Raw genomic sequence first — 18,273 nt, forward strand, 5'->3', positions numbered from 1 at the left:
TATTATATAATGCATGAAGTGCTTTACAAAGAGAAACAGGATAAAGGAAGAAGCAGAAAATAAATAAAGTAAAAATGTAAAAATAATTATAAAAATATTAATAAAGTAACCATAAAATGTAATTAAGATAAAGTAGTAATAATAATAATAATAATAATAATAATAATAATAATAATAATAATAATAATAATAATAATAGAGATCATAAATGGTTACTATCAACTATTTTATTATAGCTGATAACTGTAGCAGATAACGTAGATGTATTGAAATTAAAATAATTCCAGCCACACTAATATGTTTGTATTATAGATAACTGTTCATCTGCTAATCTATAGATCAATATTATACAAAAAGTATAATAATAATAATAATAATAATAATAATAATAATAATAATGTCACCTGATATTTTAACTGAACAAGAAATACTTCTGATGATATGTTATATGATAAACTACATTTTTAACACAGTGTAACTGGTTTTGGTTCTCTAAAGACAACACTAAGTGAATCAATATGGTGGTGTATATTTGTCTCATGTGTTTTTTGAATAATTGGATTACATCCTTATAATGAATATGTGCTGTGATCCTGAGGGAAACATTTCTGTTTTACTCTAAAAGAGTGAGGCCTCTGATTTACAATATAATATATACTGCTCTGTCTTCTGGGATATAAAAACAAAATGTATGTAATTCCTTTACTTTGAATCTTAAAAGGAGAGAAAAATCTGAGTCTCTAGTTATGAGTTATGAGTTCAGTCACTCATTATAAGTTAACTGACTTAATAAAGGTCTTGACAAGCTTTGGAAAATTAATGCAGAAGACAAAGCGATATTTTGGAGCATTACATATCCCGCTGAAAATGACTCTTTTTTCGACATCATTAAGCCAAAATGAAAAGTATGACATAGCTGTATTAAAGCTTATACAATTTAATTAGTCATTAAAGTCAAGCTCCATCCTGTTAAATATGTTTATATTGAAATATTTTTGATGTGATTTGTGATTCTGGTGCTAATAGAGTTTAATAGGAGAAAAAAATTTCAGTCATCACAAACATAAGCATTAACAGTCATGTTTCGCTGTTAGCTCCTAAATACAAAAGAGCAAGAGCTTCTTTTCTCACTCACCGTTTCCCTGCAATATTCAACGCCATATTAATGAGAAATACAAGGTAGAAGTAATGGAGACAGCACATGCTGGATTCCACAATGCAATACAGCTATAAAACTCAGACACACCGAGCGACGGCACAGACTCGGCTAGTGAGCGATCTACGACACAAACACAATGGCCTAGATCAGGGGTTCTCAAACTAGGGGTCGTGACCCCACATGGGGTTACTTGTTTTACAAATGGGGCCGTGAGAAAAACACACAATCTTCTCTTTAGTTTTATTAATTTGTTTAGCAAATTAATATTAGAAATATTGCCTTAACTATGAAAATGGTTTTCGTATTTTTAAATGTTACAGGAAGTCACATGAAGAGTGTGTTATTTTAGTCTTTTTCACTATCCTGGCTCTCAGCACTAGCGCAGGAATTCAGCAATAAAATGGACAAATTTCCCATCCATCTACCTCTGCAAAACACACTAGTGATGCGTCTCAAATCGTATGCTTATGTACTATTCCAGACTGTTACTGACTACACTAACACTAAGCGGTTTTCCTATTACAGTTAGTGTTTGAATATTTTTTTATTTAAGGTCAGAGTTTTTGATTTGTCATACAGCTCATGACAACTCAAAAAAGCACAATCAAGTCAGCAGCACAAAGTTTTAAAGTATTAATGGCCATTTGAGGTCATTTGGCTTAAAAGATGTAGATCAAATTCAAATTTAATTGCCCACATGCACAACCATACACAGTACGACGTGCAATGAAATGCTTTTTCCGACTGTCTGTGACATAAAAACAGGATGTACATAAGCCAGAATTTACTTCTATACAGGTAGGAAAGGAAAACTATAAAAATCTAAAGATATGATGTAAGGGATACAAGGATCGCTGGCAGAAACAGTGTATTTTGAATAATGTGCAGATATAATGTGCGGTATTAACATGCAAGCTGAAGCTTTGGAAGCTGATCTGTTTCAGCTGAGTGTACAGATGAGGAGGTGAGAAAGCTGGACAGATTAAAGCACTAAAGCGCTGCTGCATCACTCTTTAGGTAAAGATGAATCGATCAGTGGGCAGTCAAACGGCATTGTGGGTAACGTAGGAAACCGATAACCATCAACATATCCATGAAAGAAGTTTAAACCATAAACATCAACTCCGAATTTTATTACAAAATAAATCTTGGACGCCAGTGCAAATCTCATGTTCATTATAAACATTAATATACAAGCTGTTCATGATGTTTTTTTCTTTTGATTCTCTGCATGTTGTTGTCCTGTCGCTGGTGAATGACAACACTGATGATCAAAAAGACTTTTATTGGTTGTTTTATGGTTAAAATGACTTAGCAAATGCTCGTGCAGTTCAACATTTTGGCACTAGTAAGATCTAAACCCTCTTCAGAGGACTAGAGGGCTTTCAGGCTTTGCATTTTTTCCCCTCCGCGCCTCCATCTTTGCGCATGCGCATTACTCACCTCCACGCCACATTTCCCCGCCTGGACTCCCTCCATCAAACCCTGCACAGTTTACCGATTCAATGTAAACACAAAAACGTGGTGTTTTCACGCATACTACCTGTATTTGTTTCGGGATAAACGCCTCTGGGCCACTTAAAGATTTAAAAACACTTCTCTCGCCTACAGAGTCGGAGGGTGAGTGATGTTTTCTACATTATTTTGTATTGTTTGAATGAATGTAAAAGGATTTCGCAGTGTGTACAGAGAAAGGAGTTTCTTTTAGGGCTTCAGAACATTTTAAGCGGTCAGGATTTATAAAAAAAACATCGTTAAATGTTTTTCATTAAATTCGGAGCGATTAAATGACACTAGGTTTGATCTCATTGTGATATTTAAGCGTTTTCATTTGGCTTTATCGCTAGCTAGCTAACGTTAGCGTGTTCTGTCGGTTTTCTTTGGCTGAATCCCAAACGGCTCCGAGTGAGCATCTAGGGCGCTACATTAAAGGGCGCAGAAGCCGCTGTTTCCTAGGTGATGTAGTGCACCTAAATAGGGAGCAGGGAGCCGTTTGGAATTCAGCCCTTTTAGGCCTCATTTTGCTTGCTAGCCAGCTAAACAAGAGTAAGCTCCGCTTCGTCTGCGTTATTAGAACACACTTTATTAAGTAGTTTACTTAATAAAGGTTTTATTTTTCTGATACAATATGGCTAGTTAGATATAGTTAACGCTTTATTACTAGCTAACTTTACATTTGCTATATCGCCTTCGCTTAGCGTTAGCATAACTAGCATAGTCCTGCAATAACGTTAGCTAAGCTAGCTACATCATTTTAATGTTGCTTTAATTCTATAGAAAAAAACGACTAGCTTAATGAATTAATGTATAAAATTCAAATTGAATAATTACATGGTGCAGTTATCTTTAACACACTAACTATAGATACAATAATACATCTAGCTATTAAATTATTAACATGTTATTGTTCTGTGTTATTATATGTAATTATTAATGTTATATTAGATAAAATTTAAAGAATTTCAGGAGATTTAGAGAAAGTAATTTAGAAAGTCTGCAATGTTGTGGTTTGGTCATATCTCTTACATCTCTATCTATCTATCTATCTATCTATCTATCTGATCATCCCAGCTGATATTAAATGTTGTTACACTTAAAGGTGTGAGAATGAAAAATATGAAATTCAGAATGAAGTATGCAAATAATCAATTTCTACGAAATGTTTCGATTCACATTAAAAAATATCGTTTGGGTAACTTACCAAACCTCAGTTTGAGTTCAGAATTACATTTCAGATGGTGTGATACAAATTCAAAATAATAACATTCAAATGTAGATTTTTGCATTTCCATTCAAATTTCTAACACGATTCTAACTCCGTGCAAGTTTTCCAAAATGATCCCAAAGAGAAAAATTAAATGAAGCTAACTTCTAACTTATTTTTCGGTAACACTGTTATAATACTGTTATTACTATCAGCTTTAAACTTAACTCCTTAATATGAAAGTTACATATTTATATATTTGCATTTAAATTCCTCTTCTTCTTCTTATTATTATTATTATTTACTCCTGTGTTATTGATTTGTCAGTCCAGCTGAGGTGGAAGCCGTGTCTCTAACCCCAGTCCCTGCTCCTCGCTCACTATGGCAAGTGAAGAGAAGAAACCAGAGACTGAAGCAACTAAAACGCCAACGGCCTCCGCTGCTTCGGCCAGCCAGAGTAAAGTAAGCAACTGTGTTACCATGTGTGATAAATACCACACACACACACACACACACACACACACACACACACACACCATAGACCCTGTTTACGCCTGGGTGTGTTGGGTGTTGGGTGTCAGGATCATGTCTGAATAAAGATAACAAAGATCTAAAGAAAAATATAAGTAGATATGACCCCAAAACTTTATTATAGTGTTTAAAAAAAAAAAAAAACTCTGGCGTGTCAAAGGGCCTCATTACGTTATTGTATTACAGAGAGATTGTAGCTTTTCTCTGCCTTTTATTATTACGTCTGTTTTGTTGTATTGGGTGTATTGTGGTGTTATTAGACCTCTTCAAATGGGTCATATTTCTCACTGTGTTTTTCATCCTTTTATGACAGTTTGTTATTTTGCCGATAGGCATATGCTGTAATTATATTATTGCTACATCATGATAATACATAGGAGAGTGCTCTTGTAGGAAACTAATCAACAGCAGGGTGGTGTGAAGTGAAGTTAAAGCTGAATTATATGATGGCTGCTGCAGGTATCCTGTGGTTGTTTGGAGTGTTGGTTGTGCACGTCGACGGAAATTAATGTTATACGTCCACGTGGTGGGATACCAGTGTACTTAGTGGGGGCAGGAGAGCACCATCCGCAACTGAGTAAACAAACTAGTGTTGTCTCTCATGTTGCATACTTGTAGACAGTTATTGAATACTAACTCTAACCGGTTTTCCTATTACAGTTAGTGTTTGAATTTTAAAAACCTCTCATGTCACGTTCAAACCTGCTGAGATCTGTTTCGAGTACCAGGCTTGTGGATTTTGTAGGTTAGTAAATGCTTTTGGCTGTAAGGCCAGAGTTTTCGATTTGAGACGCAGCTCATGACAACAGTCAGAACGATGGCAGAAAGAGAACCTGAGCTTTCTCTGTGTTAAAATTGCTGTGCGTGAAATCACTAAACATTTTACAGTTCGACTTGGAAACCTGATGTTTTGCCTCTTGTGTGCTGTCTAGCGGATGTTGCTTTTAATCCTTCAGATGTAAATAAAGCAAACATACTCTGTGTCCCTGTGTAAGTTGTTACTAAAGGAGCAACGTTGTGTTAGAAGGAGTGCATTAATATAAACCTGTGATTTGCGTTACAGACAGATCTACTGTCAGAGCTGCAGTTATAGAAAATAGAAACATTCTGACCAATAGTAATAAAGAATTTAACAGTGCTGTGATATAATACGGCAGTATAGTAGACAGTTATGTGATTGTCTGTTCTGAAAAGGAAGCATGTGATGATTTCAAATTTGATAAAATTAAGGGCCTCTAGAAGACTTTTAACCTTCAGCACATCAGAAAAGGACAATCTTGTCTTTTGGAGCAAAAGGGTTGCCTTAAACACTACCTTCCTCCTCCTGAATTTAACACAGTGAGAAGTGATATTTTTAACTGTCTGTAATCCCAGTGTTCATATTGTTGTTATTATTGTGTTGCTGCATCTCATTGCCCTGTTTTCCATTTTAATCTGATTTAGTCCGCACCCGCGAAGCCTAACTACACACTGAAGTTCACCCTAGCGGGCCACACGAAGGCGGTCTCCTCAGTCAAGTTCAGTCCAAGTGGGGAATGGCTCGCCAGCTCGTGTGAGTAATTTCATCTGTGTTTCATTGAGTTCATTACTATGATGATTTCCCTTACAAGCTAACAATGGTTTCATTTTGGAGACGTTAATTTTATCAAATTGCACTTTGGAACTGTCTGGAATGGCCACAATATTTTACGCAATTCACCAGAACAGGGAGGAAACTTAATTACAGATAATTTGGCCTCATGTCCCCTTTTTTATTCTGGAGAAAGTAAAAGCTCCTCCTCGCTTTCAGTTGGGACAGTCCATCTGTGTATTTTATGGGGGTGCAGAGTATTCATATGACGTGTTTTAAACTGATTAATCAATCTAAGCAATTCTATTAGTGTAGATGTTGTTTGTTTAAAATTCTATATTCTTAACCTATGAAGGAGACAAAGACAAGAACATTATTAAAACCATCCAGCATCACGGGTTTGTTGAGTAGAAGTAAATAGGCAAGTGAGCAATTTTTAAAAAACTGTTTCCTTTAAAACTGCATCACTTTACAGTCGCCCTTCTTTTCATTGCTAGGGTTGTTTTGTCTCCGCAGACGAAAAGTAATAATTACACAGAGGATTGTTCTAAGTTTTGGAAAATGCAATATTCTTTGATTTAATTTGTCACAGTTTGTGAAATCATGACTGGCCTTGTTTTTCAGCTGCTGATAAACTTATCAAAATATGGGGTGCGTATGATGGGAAGTTTGAGAAGACAATATCCGGACACAAACTTGTAAGTGGAAGCTCAGTTCTGTCCTTCGTACCCTCTTTTCTAGCATTATTGCCGAGTTGTTTGTGTATGTCAGTATGTGATGTGTGGCTCTCTCTCCCACACACACCCACACCCACATCCACACACACAAAAATCTGGGCCCTGTTTCTTGTACATGGATTACTGAATGTTGATGAATTTCATTGTTGATGAAGTTGATGATCTCAGACTTGTCCATTCTTCAGGAGTAGACGACTTGTTCAGTGTAGACAAGATTAGATCATGCATTATTAGATCAAGCAGCTTAGAAGTGAGGTGGACTTCATCTGTCTTTGGAGACTAATGTCTGGGGATTGACATTTTTAATTAAAATGTTTGGATGAGGATGTTAAATGCCATTGCCACCCACAGCAAGTGTAGGAGGACTAATGCATGTTTATTTTAAGTCTTTTTATGAGTATATAAAACCAAGATTGAATCATAGCCAACTTTTTATTTTTTTGCCAGATTTTTTTTTTTTTTTTTCTGGTGCATGGTTTCTTTCTGTCTTTGTATTAGTGTATTGAGAGCATGAAATAACAAATTGAGCAAAAATAAAGTAATAAATTTTGTGTGAGCATTATGATTTCCTAACTCCAGTTTAGTATCCCAGAGCCACATTAAATTAACTGCAACCAAAAAAAAACCCCCAAAAAAACTACGTACTAGCCTCCCTAGGATTCTGTACCATTCCCTTTAGCCAACTGTTGACTCACTGATCATAGTTTCATGTCTTTATATATCTGGATCCAAAATTCAAAATGATCTTGTTTGAAATGATTGTGATTAGTAAATCTGGTATGTGTCATCTTATCTTGGATTTGTTAATCAATGTACAAAGAAGAGTCACTTAAATCCAAGGTCCATGCTTATTAAATCATGATTATCTGCCTACAGGGGATCTCAGACGTGGCCTGGTCCTCTGATTCCAACCTCCTGGTCTCAGCGTCTGATGATAAAACCCTGAAGATCTGGGACGTCAGCTCCGTAAGTCCTGCTGCATTGATCAAAACTGAGCTCAACAACACGAGCATGGGATTATGGGAATGGTCTTGAGTCATGAGAGAATGGATAAAATATGACAGAAGTCTACACACATTACTCTTATAGAAATTAGGCTAAAACCATGGGTATTAACAGGTTTATTGACAATGGTGATTTTTTTCTTTGATTTGTTAGGGAAAGTGTCTGAAAACCTTGAAGGGCCACAGCAACTATGTGTTCTGCTGCAATTTCAACCCTCAGTCCAACCTCATCGTGTCTGGATCAGTAAGTTCATTTCCTCATGTGTCTTTTCCCTTCACTGCTTTATGTAAAGTGCAGAGTGCCGATTGTCTGTAAATGTAACACTCCCTGTTTTCACTCGTAAGTTTGACGAAAGTGTTCGGATATGGGACGTTAAGACGGGGAAGTGTCTGAAAACGTTGCCGGCTCACTCGGACCCGGTCTCTGCAGTGAGTATCTGCCTTGTGCTGCATTATGTAGGGACTAAAATATTATGCGGCATGCTGATACAGGAAAATAATCAACATTTCTAGTAACAACACGTCCTGAAGTGTTCTATTACTTTCACTTATTGCAGTTTTTGCTTTATTAAAGTTGTGCTTTTAACCATTTGTGATATAAAGGGCATTTTATATGTAATGTGTGTTGAGTGTATTATGCTCCTTTGGTTTCAGGTCCATTTTAACAGAGATGGCTCTCTGATAGTTTCCAGCAGCTACGATGGCCTGTGGTGAGTAAACTTCATAAAAACTTTATAAGAATGTTCAGACCTGCTATGTAGAATAGTTGATGATCTTGAGCACATGATTAATGCTCGGGTTGATGTTGTTACAGCCGTATTTGGGACACAGCATCAGGCCAGTGCCTTAAAACACTCATTGGTAAGTTCTCAGACTCCAGTAAGCAGTAGAAAGTAAAGTAGTAGGTTTTAAAGTAGTCTTTAAAAGCTCTCAAGAGTAGCTTTGTGTAATCATAATCATCTAACCCTGCATGTCTTCCTCAGATGACGACAACCCCCCTGTGTCCTTTGTGAAGTTTTCCCCCAATGGCAAATACATTCTGGCTGCCACGCTGGATAAGTGAGTAACAGCCCTCCTGCTGATTTCTGCATCTGACTCAACCAAAAAATCAGCCTGAATGGCATTTTGATTATAACAGGTTAAATTTATAATATTTTTGGAGCAGACTGAGTTGAAATGCTACAATTTAAAACCATTTATGTTGTTTATAGCACCTTGAAGCTGTGGGACTACAGCAAAGGAAAGGTGAGGACTATACAGATTTTCTTATTCTGCAAAACACTGCAACATTATTTTAATGAGAAAAGTGGCCTGCAAATTATACACTCAAAATTAATTTCCTCCACTTATTAACACATTTGCCTTTTTATAGTGCTTGAAAACGTACACAGGTCACAAAAATGAGAAATATTGCATATTTGCGAATTTCTCCGTCACAGGCGGCAAGGTAAGGCGTTCCCAGCTTTCAGTGCTTGAGACTTTTATTTTGAACCTTATATTTTTAACCTAAACATAGATATTTTATTGTTTTATGATTTTTATGGAAATGATTGTAACTGTAAGCTTTTTTTTCCTTCTCAGTGGATTGTCTCGGGCTCAGAAGACAACATGGTTTACATCTGGAACTTGCAGACTAAGGAGATTGTACAGAAGCTGCAGGGTCACACGGGTAAAGAAACAGCATGGCCAGAAAAGCTGCTCTAGAACTGATCAGTCTTTTCTTATCATTTAAAAGTCAATCATTTTGTTTATAAAATTAGTTTTTTGAGATTACATCCAGACTCCTTCTGTAAATAAACAGTGCCTTACAGAATACGTCACCATATGATCAATTACACATTTATCTTTTGTTAAATAACAGCATGGTTTTAAATCTGTTTATTATTAGAATTAGATTAGATGTTACTAGGTGGTTGCTATAGTATTCCCGATGGTTGCTAGGTGTTTACTAGGTTATCTTATGTGGTTGCTAGGATCTTGCTCCATGGTTACTGTGGTATTCCGGGTTGTTTCTAGGGTGTTGCCATGTTTTTCCAGGTGGTTCTTTGTGGTATTCCAGGTGGTTGCTAGGATGTTGTTAGGGTGTTGCACATGGTTGCTAGAGCGTTGCTAGGTAGTTGCTGTGTTATCTTTGATGATTGCTATGGTGTTCCAGTTGAGTGATAGGCTACTGCTAAGTAGTTGATATTTTATCTTAGTTGGTTGCTATGGTGCTGCTAGCTGGTTGCTGTGTCATTCCATGGCGTTGCTATGTGGTTGCTATGTTACCCCAGGTGGTGGCTGGATTGTTACTAGATGATTGCCATGCGATCCCTGAAATTGGGAATTTCAGTTCGTTTCTCGCATGTTAATTGGTTAAAATTAGATGTGAATCATCCACCATGCGAGTCCCTGTGACTGAGCTGTTGCTATAGAAATGATAACGTATTAGGACAAGCGCAGTAATATAAACCAGTTTATACTGCTGTCAGAGCTGCTTTTACAGAATTGTAACACCTTCTGGCCAATCAGATTTGAGAATTCATCAATGCTGTGTTATACAGCTCCAATAAATGTTCTTGTTTCTCCTTTTCCAGATGTCGTGATCTCGACCGCCTGCCACCCGACAGAAAACATCATCGCATCAGCAGCACTAGAGAACGACAAGACCATCAAGCTGTGGAAGAGCGACTGCTAAGCTAGAACAAATGCAGGCTTTATTTTATTATTGTTGCTTTTTTTTTAATTTTGTATTTTTCATTTTTTGGGGAAGAAGGACATTTATTATGAGGAACATGAGGCCAGGCCGTTCATGCCCATGATCGCTTGGTCTTGGCAGGAAGCACGTCGTGTCCAGAGCAGCCAACACAGAGAGACTTACGTTAATACACACCACTTCTTTTAACTGTCTCTGCACTAAAATACTCTCCACTCTCTCTGTCTATGTATATCTCTGCCTTACCTAAACATGAGCGATTCCCTTCTTTAAACCCTCAGCGCTGATACGTGTATATTTTGGTCTTGTAGATCTAGGCAGCTTTGATTCCTCTTCTAGCTAACAGGCTTTCTCACTTGTTCTGTTTTGTAGAATGTGATGATTTTGTACATTAACTCAAGCCAGAAGTGAACCATGGGTGTGCATTCAGTTGAAAATTCACTAGTCCTCACACATTAAATGGTCTAGTCTGGTAATTGTCTGTATGCCAGTGTATATCGTGTGCCTGATTAAAAGCCATTTTAAGGTGGAATTTATTAAACTGGCTACACAGTTAGAGCCCATGGTGTGAGATGGTATGAAGAAGAATAATGTTTTGCTATCACTCATTTTCCTTTAAAGAAAAATTCCACCCTGGATGACTTGCATAATAATCTTTATAAGTAATGTGAGCTTCAGTGGTGTCCAAGATTTAGTTTGTAATGAAATTCTGAAGTGTTTTTTTTTTGTTTTGTTTTGTTTCATTGTTGGTCTATATTCGCTCTGGGTAAAAAGTGCTTTCTTGCTTTACCCACAGTGCTGTTTGACTGCAAGCTGATAGATTAATCTCTGCCTAATGTGAGCGATGCAGTAGCCCTTTATTCTTTCTCATAATTAACGTGTTAGTGGGTGGACTTTTCCTTTAATGTTCAGACATTCACTACAGAAAGGTGTTGTCTCAGATCTCCTGATGCTTCATATTCATGTACATTCAGACAGTTTTCATAATATGACTATATGATGTGATCTGATGTATGCTGTGAATATCCAGTGTTCTGCTGTAGTAACACACACCCACTTCTTTGAATGGGAGTTTGATATGCAGTGCAAATGGTTTTGTCCTTGGAGGGTTTTGTATTTGTCTAGTTGACATCACACAAGCCAAAAAGAAACATTCAGATTTGTGTTCAACAGTTTATACAGTGTTCTGGTTTTATTTCGAAGTGTAAAGGCCGCCCCAATTTCTGGAGCACCGCTTCCTGGAAATAGGTTAGAAATGAATCATTAGTGAGACATAATGGCCTTGATAATGATCATCTTGTATGGAAAATTGGGAATTAGAACTGAAATTGCAGGTCCTGGGGTCGCAAATAAAAAAAATTATGTAGGTAATTTCACTTACTGTAAGAATTTCCCAATCCATTATAATGTATAAATTTAGTTCAGCTTGTTATAACCCGTATGAGACCAGCGTTCATCTGCAATATGCACACTTTGGTTATTTTGTGCTCAGATGCAAGATTCATAAAGGTTGCTTTATATGTTTGTAGCTACATATGTGGAAAAAATAGTGACCAAATGTCAAAGTGGGCTTTAACACTGCCTCAGATTTGTGTAACCTTCATTCGGCTTCTCGGTTTATCCAGCTCTCTTTCTTTGTGGTCTTACTGTGTGTGCAGTAGTAATAATGGTGGATGAGTGTTGTATTTTCCTGCAAATTGAGGGTTGGCGTTAACCCAACCTCCATTCTCTTTCTCCCTCTCTCTCTCTCTCTCGACTTTCAGTGTGATCACAAGGGCTGCATGAGATACTGGACTTGACCCTATGACTCAATAAAGTTTTTTTTTTTTTTTTTTTTTAATATCTGTACCAGTGTAGGCTCATTGTGCATGGCGTCAGCGTGTGAGGTCTAACATCAGCTCATCACGCTGTCAATCCTCAGCTGATTATGTGAAAAAGATTTGACCTGCATTTCACCTAAAATGGTCATTGTAATGTATCTAATGAGTATAAACTGGTATAAATGAGTTTCTAATAAAATAAGTCTCAATTTTTTGCAGCTGAGTATTTGAGCCTGACGCGTCTCTAACGTCATCAGCACTGATTGAGAATGCTCACGTGAAATACAATATAAACATTTGTCAATCGTTGATTTTTCAAAACACCTTTGGAAAAACTGGCAGTAAATAGAACACGCAAACATCATCCAATCAAGGTAAAAACATGAAGCAGTGACAAAAATTTATGTTTTGTTTGATTTGAATGAAAGCTGGCTAACACCAAGTGCAGATTTTCTGTTTATTATGCTTACAGCATGTTTAGGGAATTAGGGACACCTGACTAAAAAAAAAAATAGCAATCCTGAATGGTGTTGCCTGTCTGTCTCATTAATTGTGTTTATGTGTATTCACTCATTCACACCTATTGCAAATTAAGGGTAACAAATCCATCTACATGTTTTTGGGAGATTGGAGGAAACCGAAAAACCTGGCGGAAACCTGCATGGACATGGAGAACATCTAAAGCGCCACACATATAGTAACCCTAGCTCAGGATCGAACTGGGACCCTAGAGCCGTGTGTCTTTGTAAATATCTGACATAAAAGTACATTTAGTCGCATCACATTTGTGCAGTTTCTTACCAGACAATCCACAGGCATGTGAAGAGGTTTTGTGTTCATTTCCATAAAAATTGTATACATTTCTATTGTAATGAATATACAGTGTATATTAAAATCTATTTATAATGGGTTTTTAAAATCTAAATAAAAATCTATTACTTCATATTTCATCCAAACCCATGCAATACAAATACTACAGTAAGGGAATAAATTGACAAACAAAACTTCTGATCTTTTTAAACTTTAATTTTTTTTTTTCCTATTCTCATGAAAGAACAACAACGAACAAAGCACAAATAACATCTTGAAAACGGACAAAAATAGGCAGAGGATTCTGTCACTCAGTGACAGATGAAAAAGGAAACAAAAAAACAAAAAAAACAAAACAAAAAAAAAGTAAAGTACAGGCAAAAGCTGCAAAAGGTGTCACCGGTGACCTCTCCTTTCCCGTCCCCGACTTTTAAAGAGGTCTGAGTTTCTCCACTCTTTCCCATATCAAATCAACATTTACACAATGTATACAACAACCCACGAAAGGAGGTATGAAGGGAGGTATGAAGACGTAAGCAAGAGATAAAATTACATTTGTACAAAAATAGATCTTTTTAGGTGTCTCTCTGTGTAGCAACTAAACAAGTGATTGTGTTACGGTCAAAGATCATCCTCATTAGGCAATTACATAACCTTCTTCCTTTATTTCCCCTTAAGTCTGAACTCATGGAGTCGATTTGGATCACAGTCATAATCATAATCAAAGACTTTCCTGATTATCACTAATTGATAGCTGAAAAGACCCAGGTTTTAAAAAATGCACCTGAAAAACCCGTTTCGAGGATTGCCACGTTGTATATATACACAGCTGACAGAGCAAACGGCTTCTTCTTTGCGTCTCATTTGAATTTTTTGGCTTGCGTCGCAGTTCTTGAGGTCTCATAAGGATGATTGTGATTGTAAAACAGTGAAGGAGCTGGTGCGTGATCATGTGTTAGCGCTCAGAGCTGCTAGTACTTCAGCAAACTTTTTTTCAAATATAAAACACTCATAGAACCTTTCCGAATATTACACAGTGCAATTAGGCCTGTTATTTAGTAGGTGTTACTGAAGCACTTGTCTCTCTCTCTCTTTGCTAACACTGAAACATCGGAAACATTTAAGGAAAGGATTTTATATCTCTATATATTTATATTTCTAAATATATACACATGTACATATAGACAAAATATAGCTTTATGGTATATATAAAGCATTTATGATGTCGATCTTTTAGTTCAGAGGACTTGTGTTTGCTGCAGGAGAGCGTGTCTTTGTTGTTACTGATTTCACAAATCTCTATATGGCTTCAGGATCCCTGTGGTGTAACAATCCTTCCCTTAAGACCTGATCACGTCAAAAAAAGTGAATTTTCCAAATGTAAGATGAGAAGGTGCTTCTAAGTTTTATCTGTGTGTCTGAATTATGGACAATTTGTTAGCCTACATCAAGGAGTAATTTGGTTTAGGTTGGTTCCTGATTGAAGGATTTTTTTTTTTTTACACAATTCTCACATCAAATATAATTGATTAGGCAAGACACATTTAGTGTCTGAAGTTTGTTTCTTTTTTTGCACTGGAGCTAAAAAGCTATTGTTGCTTACAAGTAATGGAAATCTATCTCACACAAAATCATTTCCATAAGCACATGCCAAAATCCTCAAATACACACTTTAAACAGCTAAAGAATGTCCTTTACAAATGTATCTTCTGTAACCTGATGTTTTCTCATGTAAAACATTATATTCAGGTGCTAAGTAATGTAAGGCTTTTGTGGCTTTGTTCCTTTCCAACTGTAGTTTAGTTTTGGATTGTCAAAATGGAACCAGATGGGACGCTTGTCAACAATCAGTTCTGGTGTCAGGGAAGGGTGAGGTGAAAAATGGACCAATATTGCTAACAAAAAAATCTTAGCAGGCAGAGAGAAAAATGCTTTTTACCACAAAACACTAGCATATACAAATTATCGGTGTGACTTCTACTTAATTAATAATCAGCAGCACCTCATTTTTTTTTTACAGACCTCAACAAATTCACAGGTGAAAGTTCCCGTGTCCTTTCCCCTTCAGTGAATTATGTTTTCTGACATGTAAATTTTCAGAAAAAATAATAAATTAAAAAGCAGAAAATCATACTTTTCAGGTGGCTTTTTTTTTTTTTTAGCTGCAGCTAAAAAAGGGGTCAGATACCAAAATTAAAAAAGGATGTCTAGTTTTCCAAAATGGCTGCCTCCAGTGTTGCACTGTTCAGCTACACACTATATATATTTTTTATTTTATTTTATTTTTTAACTAATTAATTAATTAATTTTTGGTAAACTACAGTAAGTCAAACGGTGTCCTAACCACATCAGTAAATGTCTGAATAACTGAATATCATTTGAGGAAAAGATTTTGGGTTCCATTACTTGTTAGCTAGATTAGCCTCGTAGCTCCAGTGCAAAAACTAAAAGAGTAAATATAGGTCATTAATAATGTCTTTCTGTGGATATTTTTTTTTGCAACTTAACACTTTTCCACCAAAAATCCAATCCACCATTCCATGCTTCATGTGTTCAAGACTCTTATCATTGCTGGCTATTAAAATATAACAAGAATAACAGTTCCCCAGCTGTCAGCTTCAACCACATTCAAAAGATTATCATTTTTCTGATAATAAATCTCAGTTAATTATATTAACTGATCAAGAAATCATGTTCTGACCATCTCCAATCCTATGTCCAACTGAAGGAAAGATATAATACATTGAAAAAGTGCCATGTTTTTTTCCCAATTAAATCCTTCAAGTAATTCTGCAGTGTTACAACTCATCCACTAGGGGGAAGTCACAGCTCTCTCATTTCCTTACTGCAAATAAACGCTTGCCTCAGAACTCTGTATGCATACACTTTAGCACCGGGGCACCAAACCCTGGTCCTGCTACTTACTCATAAGGTCAAAATAAAACTCAGACTGAGGCTCAGGGTTGGTTTGGTGTGCTCTATAGACTTTGTAAAGAAAAAAAATAGCGACCTCACCATGGGCAGTCTTTGGAAAGAATGCTAAGATGCATAGTTAAGCAGCAGCAGCGTTGGGGAAAAAAAGAAAAAAGATGGAGAATATAGGAACATTACATAGCTCAGGAAATTTCACACTCAAAAAGAGACCAAAAAAAAAAAAAAAACACTTTGTTTGCCCAGAGAAGTGCAGGTTGTGGATGGTCATTGGCCCCTGTCCCCCTCAAGAGCCAACTAACCAGCTAAGGCTCAGAATATGAGGTTAAGTGCTAACAAACAAGAACGTCCTCATAAGGTGAACTGCAAACTGTGAGTTCGAGGAGTTTCGTCGAGGACAGGGGGGTTTCAGGGACCGACGACTGAGGAGTGAAAGAGGTAATTGCACGTTGTGAAACAGAAATGAATACTGAGTGTGGCAGTAACGCTGTGTAAAAGTGATGCATCATCCCAAACTTGGGTTTGACTATGAGCGAAGTGAACTGGTGTACCGCAAACTACCTGCTTTAGTGACGATCTGGACTTCTCTGAGGCCCCGTCCACACATATACAGATCGCTTTGAAAACGTAGTTTTACCCCTCTGTTTAAAAAAAATCTGTCCACACAAACAATTTTTAGAAAATATGTCTGTCCAAATGAACCGTGTTTTCGAAAATATCTCCGTTCACACAAAGTGTTTTCGAAAATATCTCTGTTCACACAGAGTTTTCAAAAATATCTCTATTCACATTAACGGTATTTTTGAAAATATCTTCATCCACACCAACAGTGTTTTTGAAAATATCTCCGTCCACACAATGTTTTCGAAAATATCACCGTTCACATGATCAGTGTTTTCGAAAATATATCTCCAACCACAACAGAGTTTTTGAAATGATCTCTGTCCACATGAAAATTTGAAAACGCTCACATGAGCACACAAGCCCAGTAGGTGGGGACAGTATGTCATAAACTGTTATGTCAAATGTCTCAAGAATAACATTAAGAGTAGTATCTGTATTTAGAAGTAGAGAAGGTGAAATGTGAATAATATGAAATTTAATTGCGGCATCACGTCATCATATTAGAAATTATATACCATGAAGTAACAACCTGGTCAGCAACATGTGCTCACTGCACAGGCTCATGCTATGACGTAAGCGTTTTCAAAAACATACTTTTTTCACATCCACATGAAAACAGTGAAATGTTTTTCTTACTTTTAATTACTTCATCTTGACCCAAAACGTGTTTTTGTGTGGACAGGAGGCCAAAACACAGAGAAGAAACTACGTGTTCAAAAATATCTGCGTACGTCCGGAAGGAAACTGAGACACAGTGAAAAGTCTACGAGAGCTGGGAGTCACTACAACGAACAAGTTTTCGCTTCCTGTCCCCTCACAAGATACGGTTGAAACAGTGGGACGGTATCGTTCATACCAGTATGCTGAAGAACACAGAGTCAGTAACACCCAAGCATTCAATAATCAAAGAGATTTCACTCGAAGCCATAAATGTTTCCCATTTTTCAAACAGTCGTGGCAGAGTGCTCGGTTCTCCTGATCTGAAAGCTCATAGTTATCGTCGTCATCATGATTACTTCAATGTCCAATCCATCTCTGAGTGCACATATCCCCAGTCGCCTGTAGCTGGATATTTCTGAGGCTGTTGAAGCCCTGGTGTGGAGCTCAGTCTTCATTTTTCTTCTCGTTTAGTCAAGAACCAGATCGTCTCCACAGCTTCAATCCCGTCATTCTCAACACCAGGCCTGCCACTCGGTCCCCTGACACTTCCAGCAATCCTTCTGTCTCAAGAATCTCATGTTGTGTTTTCCTTTCTTTTTTCTTTTTACATTTAACCATACATTTATGGTGATTTATGGTTCAGTCGTCATGTCCTGTATTGTTTGTTGCCTTTGAGTCCCCCTCAAATTATTAACAGTTTATTTATATCTTTATACAAGGTATAAAAAAAGAGACCCTATGGGTGCGTTATGAGACACTGATTGGAGGGAACGACTAGCTGAGCCCCTCTCCAGCGTATAACGTCACATGATCAGTCTCATTGAGGAGGAGGGGCTAGCTTCCCCCGGTCTCCCAGGGCAACAGGAGGGTGTGATATCTTTACGTCATTTGATGGGGTGCCTCCAGCATCTCCATTAGGAAGGTGTCGATGGGCGTGTCCCCGATGAGCTTGAAAAAGAACAAGTGTTCTAGACACTTAAGGCCGATGGAACGCAGCGCAGGCAGCCGCAGCAACAGCTTTGCAAACC

The 18,273-nt window shown here is 37.1% G+C and overlaps 2 protein-coding genes across 8 annotated transcripts in view; one reads left to right on the forward strand and one right to left on the reverse strand.

Annotated features, from left to right (window-relative positions):
* Positions 1–2,575: 2,575 nt before the first annotated feature.
* On the forward strand, positions 2,576–12,443 carry wdr5 (WD repeat domain 5). 2 transcript variants are annotated; one of them, XM_034311389.2, is made up of 14 exons: positions 2,576–2,779; positions 4,196–4,325; positions 5,838–5,946; positions 6,589–6,662; positions 7,578–7,667; positions 7,860–7,949; positions 8,051–8,134; positions 8,360–8,415; positions 8,520–8,566; positions 8,689–8,764; positions 8,917–8,950; positions 9,078–9,152; positions 9,287–9,374; positions 10,282–12,443. In XM_034311389.2, the coding sequence occupies exons 2-14, from the start codon at positions 4,245–4,247 to the stop codon at positions 10,380–10,382; spliced, it is 1,005 nt and encodes a 334-aa protein (XP_034167280.1). In that variant the 5' UTR covers positions 2,576–2,779; positions 4,196–4,244; the 3' UTR covers positions 10,383–12,443. The 2 variants fall into 2 exon arrangements, with proteins under 2 accessions (XP_034167280.1, XP_026784805.1); XM_026929004.3 differs by having other exon boundaries at positions 2,577–2,779; positions 4,191–4,325.
* Positions 12,444–12,987: 544 nt separating this feature from the next.
* Positions 12,988–18,273, reverse strand: part of rxraa (retinoid X receptor, alpha a) — a 103,646-nt gene continuing 98,360 nt past the window's right edge. For 4 of the 6 annotated variants that reach the window (XM_053240330.1, XM_053240331.1, XM_053240329.1 and 1 more), the window contains one exon: positions 12,989–18,272. In XM_053240330.1, coding sequence (XP_053096305.1) covers positions 18,125–18,272 — 148 coding nt within the window. In that variant the 3' untranslated portion in view covers positions 12,989–18,124. Of the gene's footprint in view, position 18,273 lies in introns of all 6 variants that reach the window. The other 2 variants (XM_026928949.3, XM_034311279.2) reach the window with 1 other exon arrangement.

Source organism: Pangasianodon hypophthalmus, chromosome 15 (genome assembly GCF_027358585.1).
Source record: "Pangasianodon hypophthalmus isolate fPanHyp1 chromosome 15, fPanHyp1.pri, whole genome shotgun sequence".
NCBI classification, from domain to species: Eukaryota; Metazoa; Chordata; class Actinopteri; order Siluriformes; family Pangasiidae; genus Pangasianodon; species Pangasianodon hypophthalmus.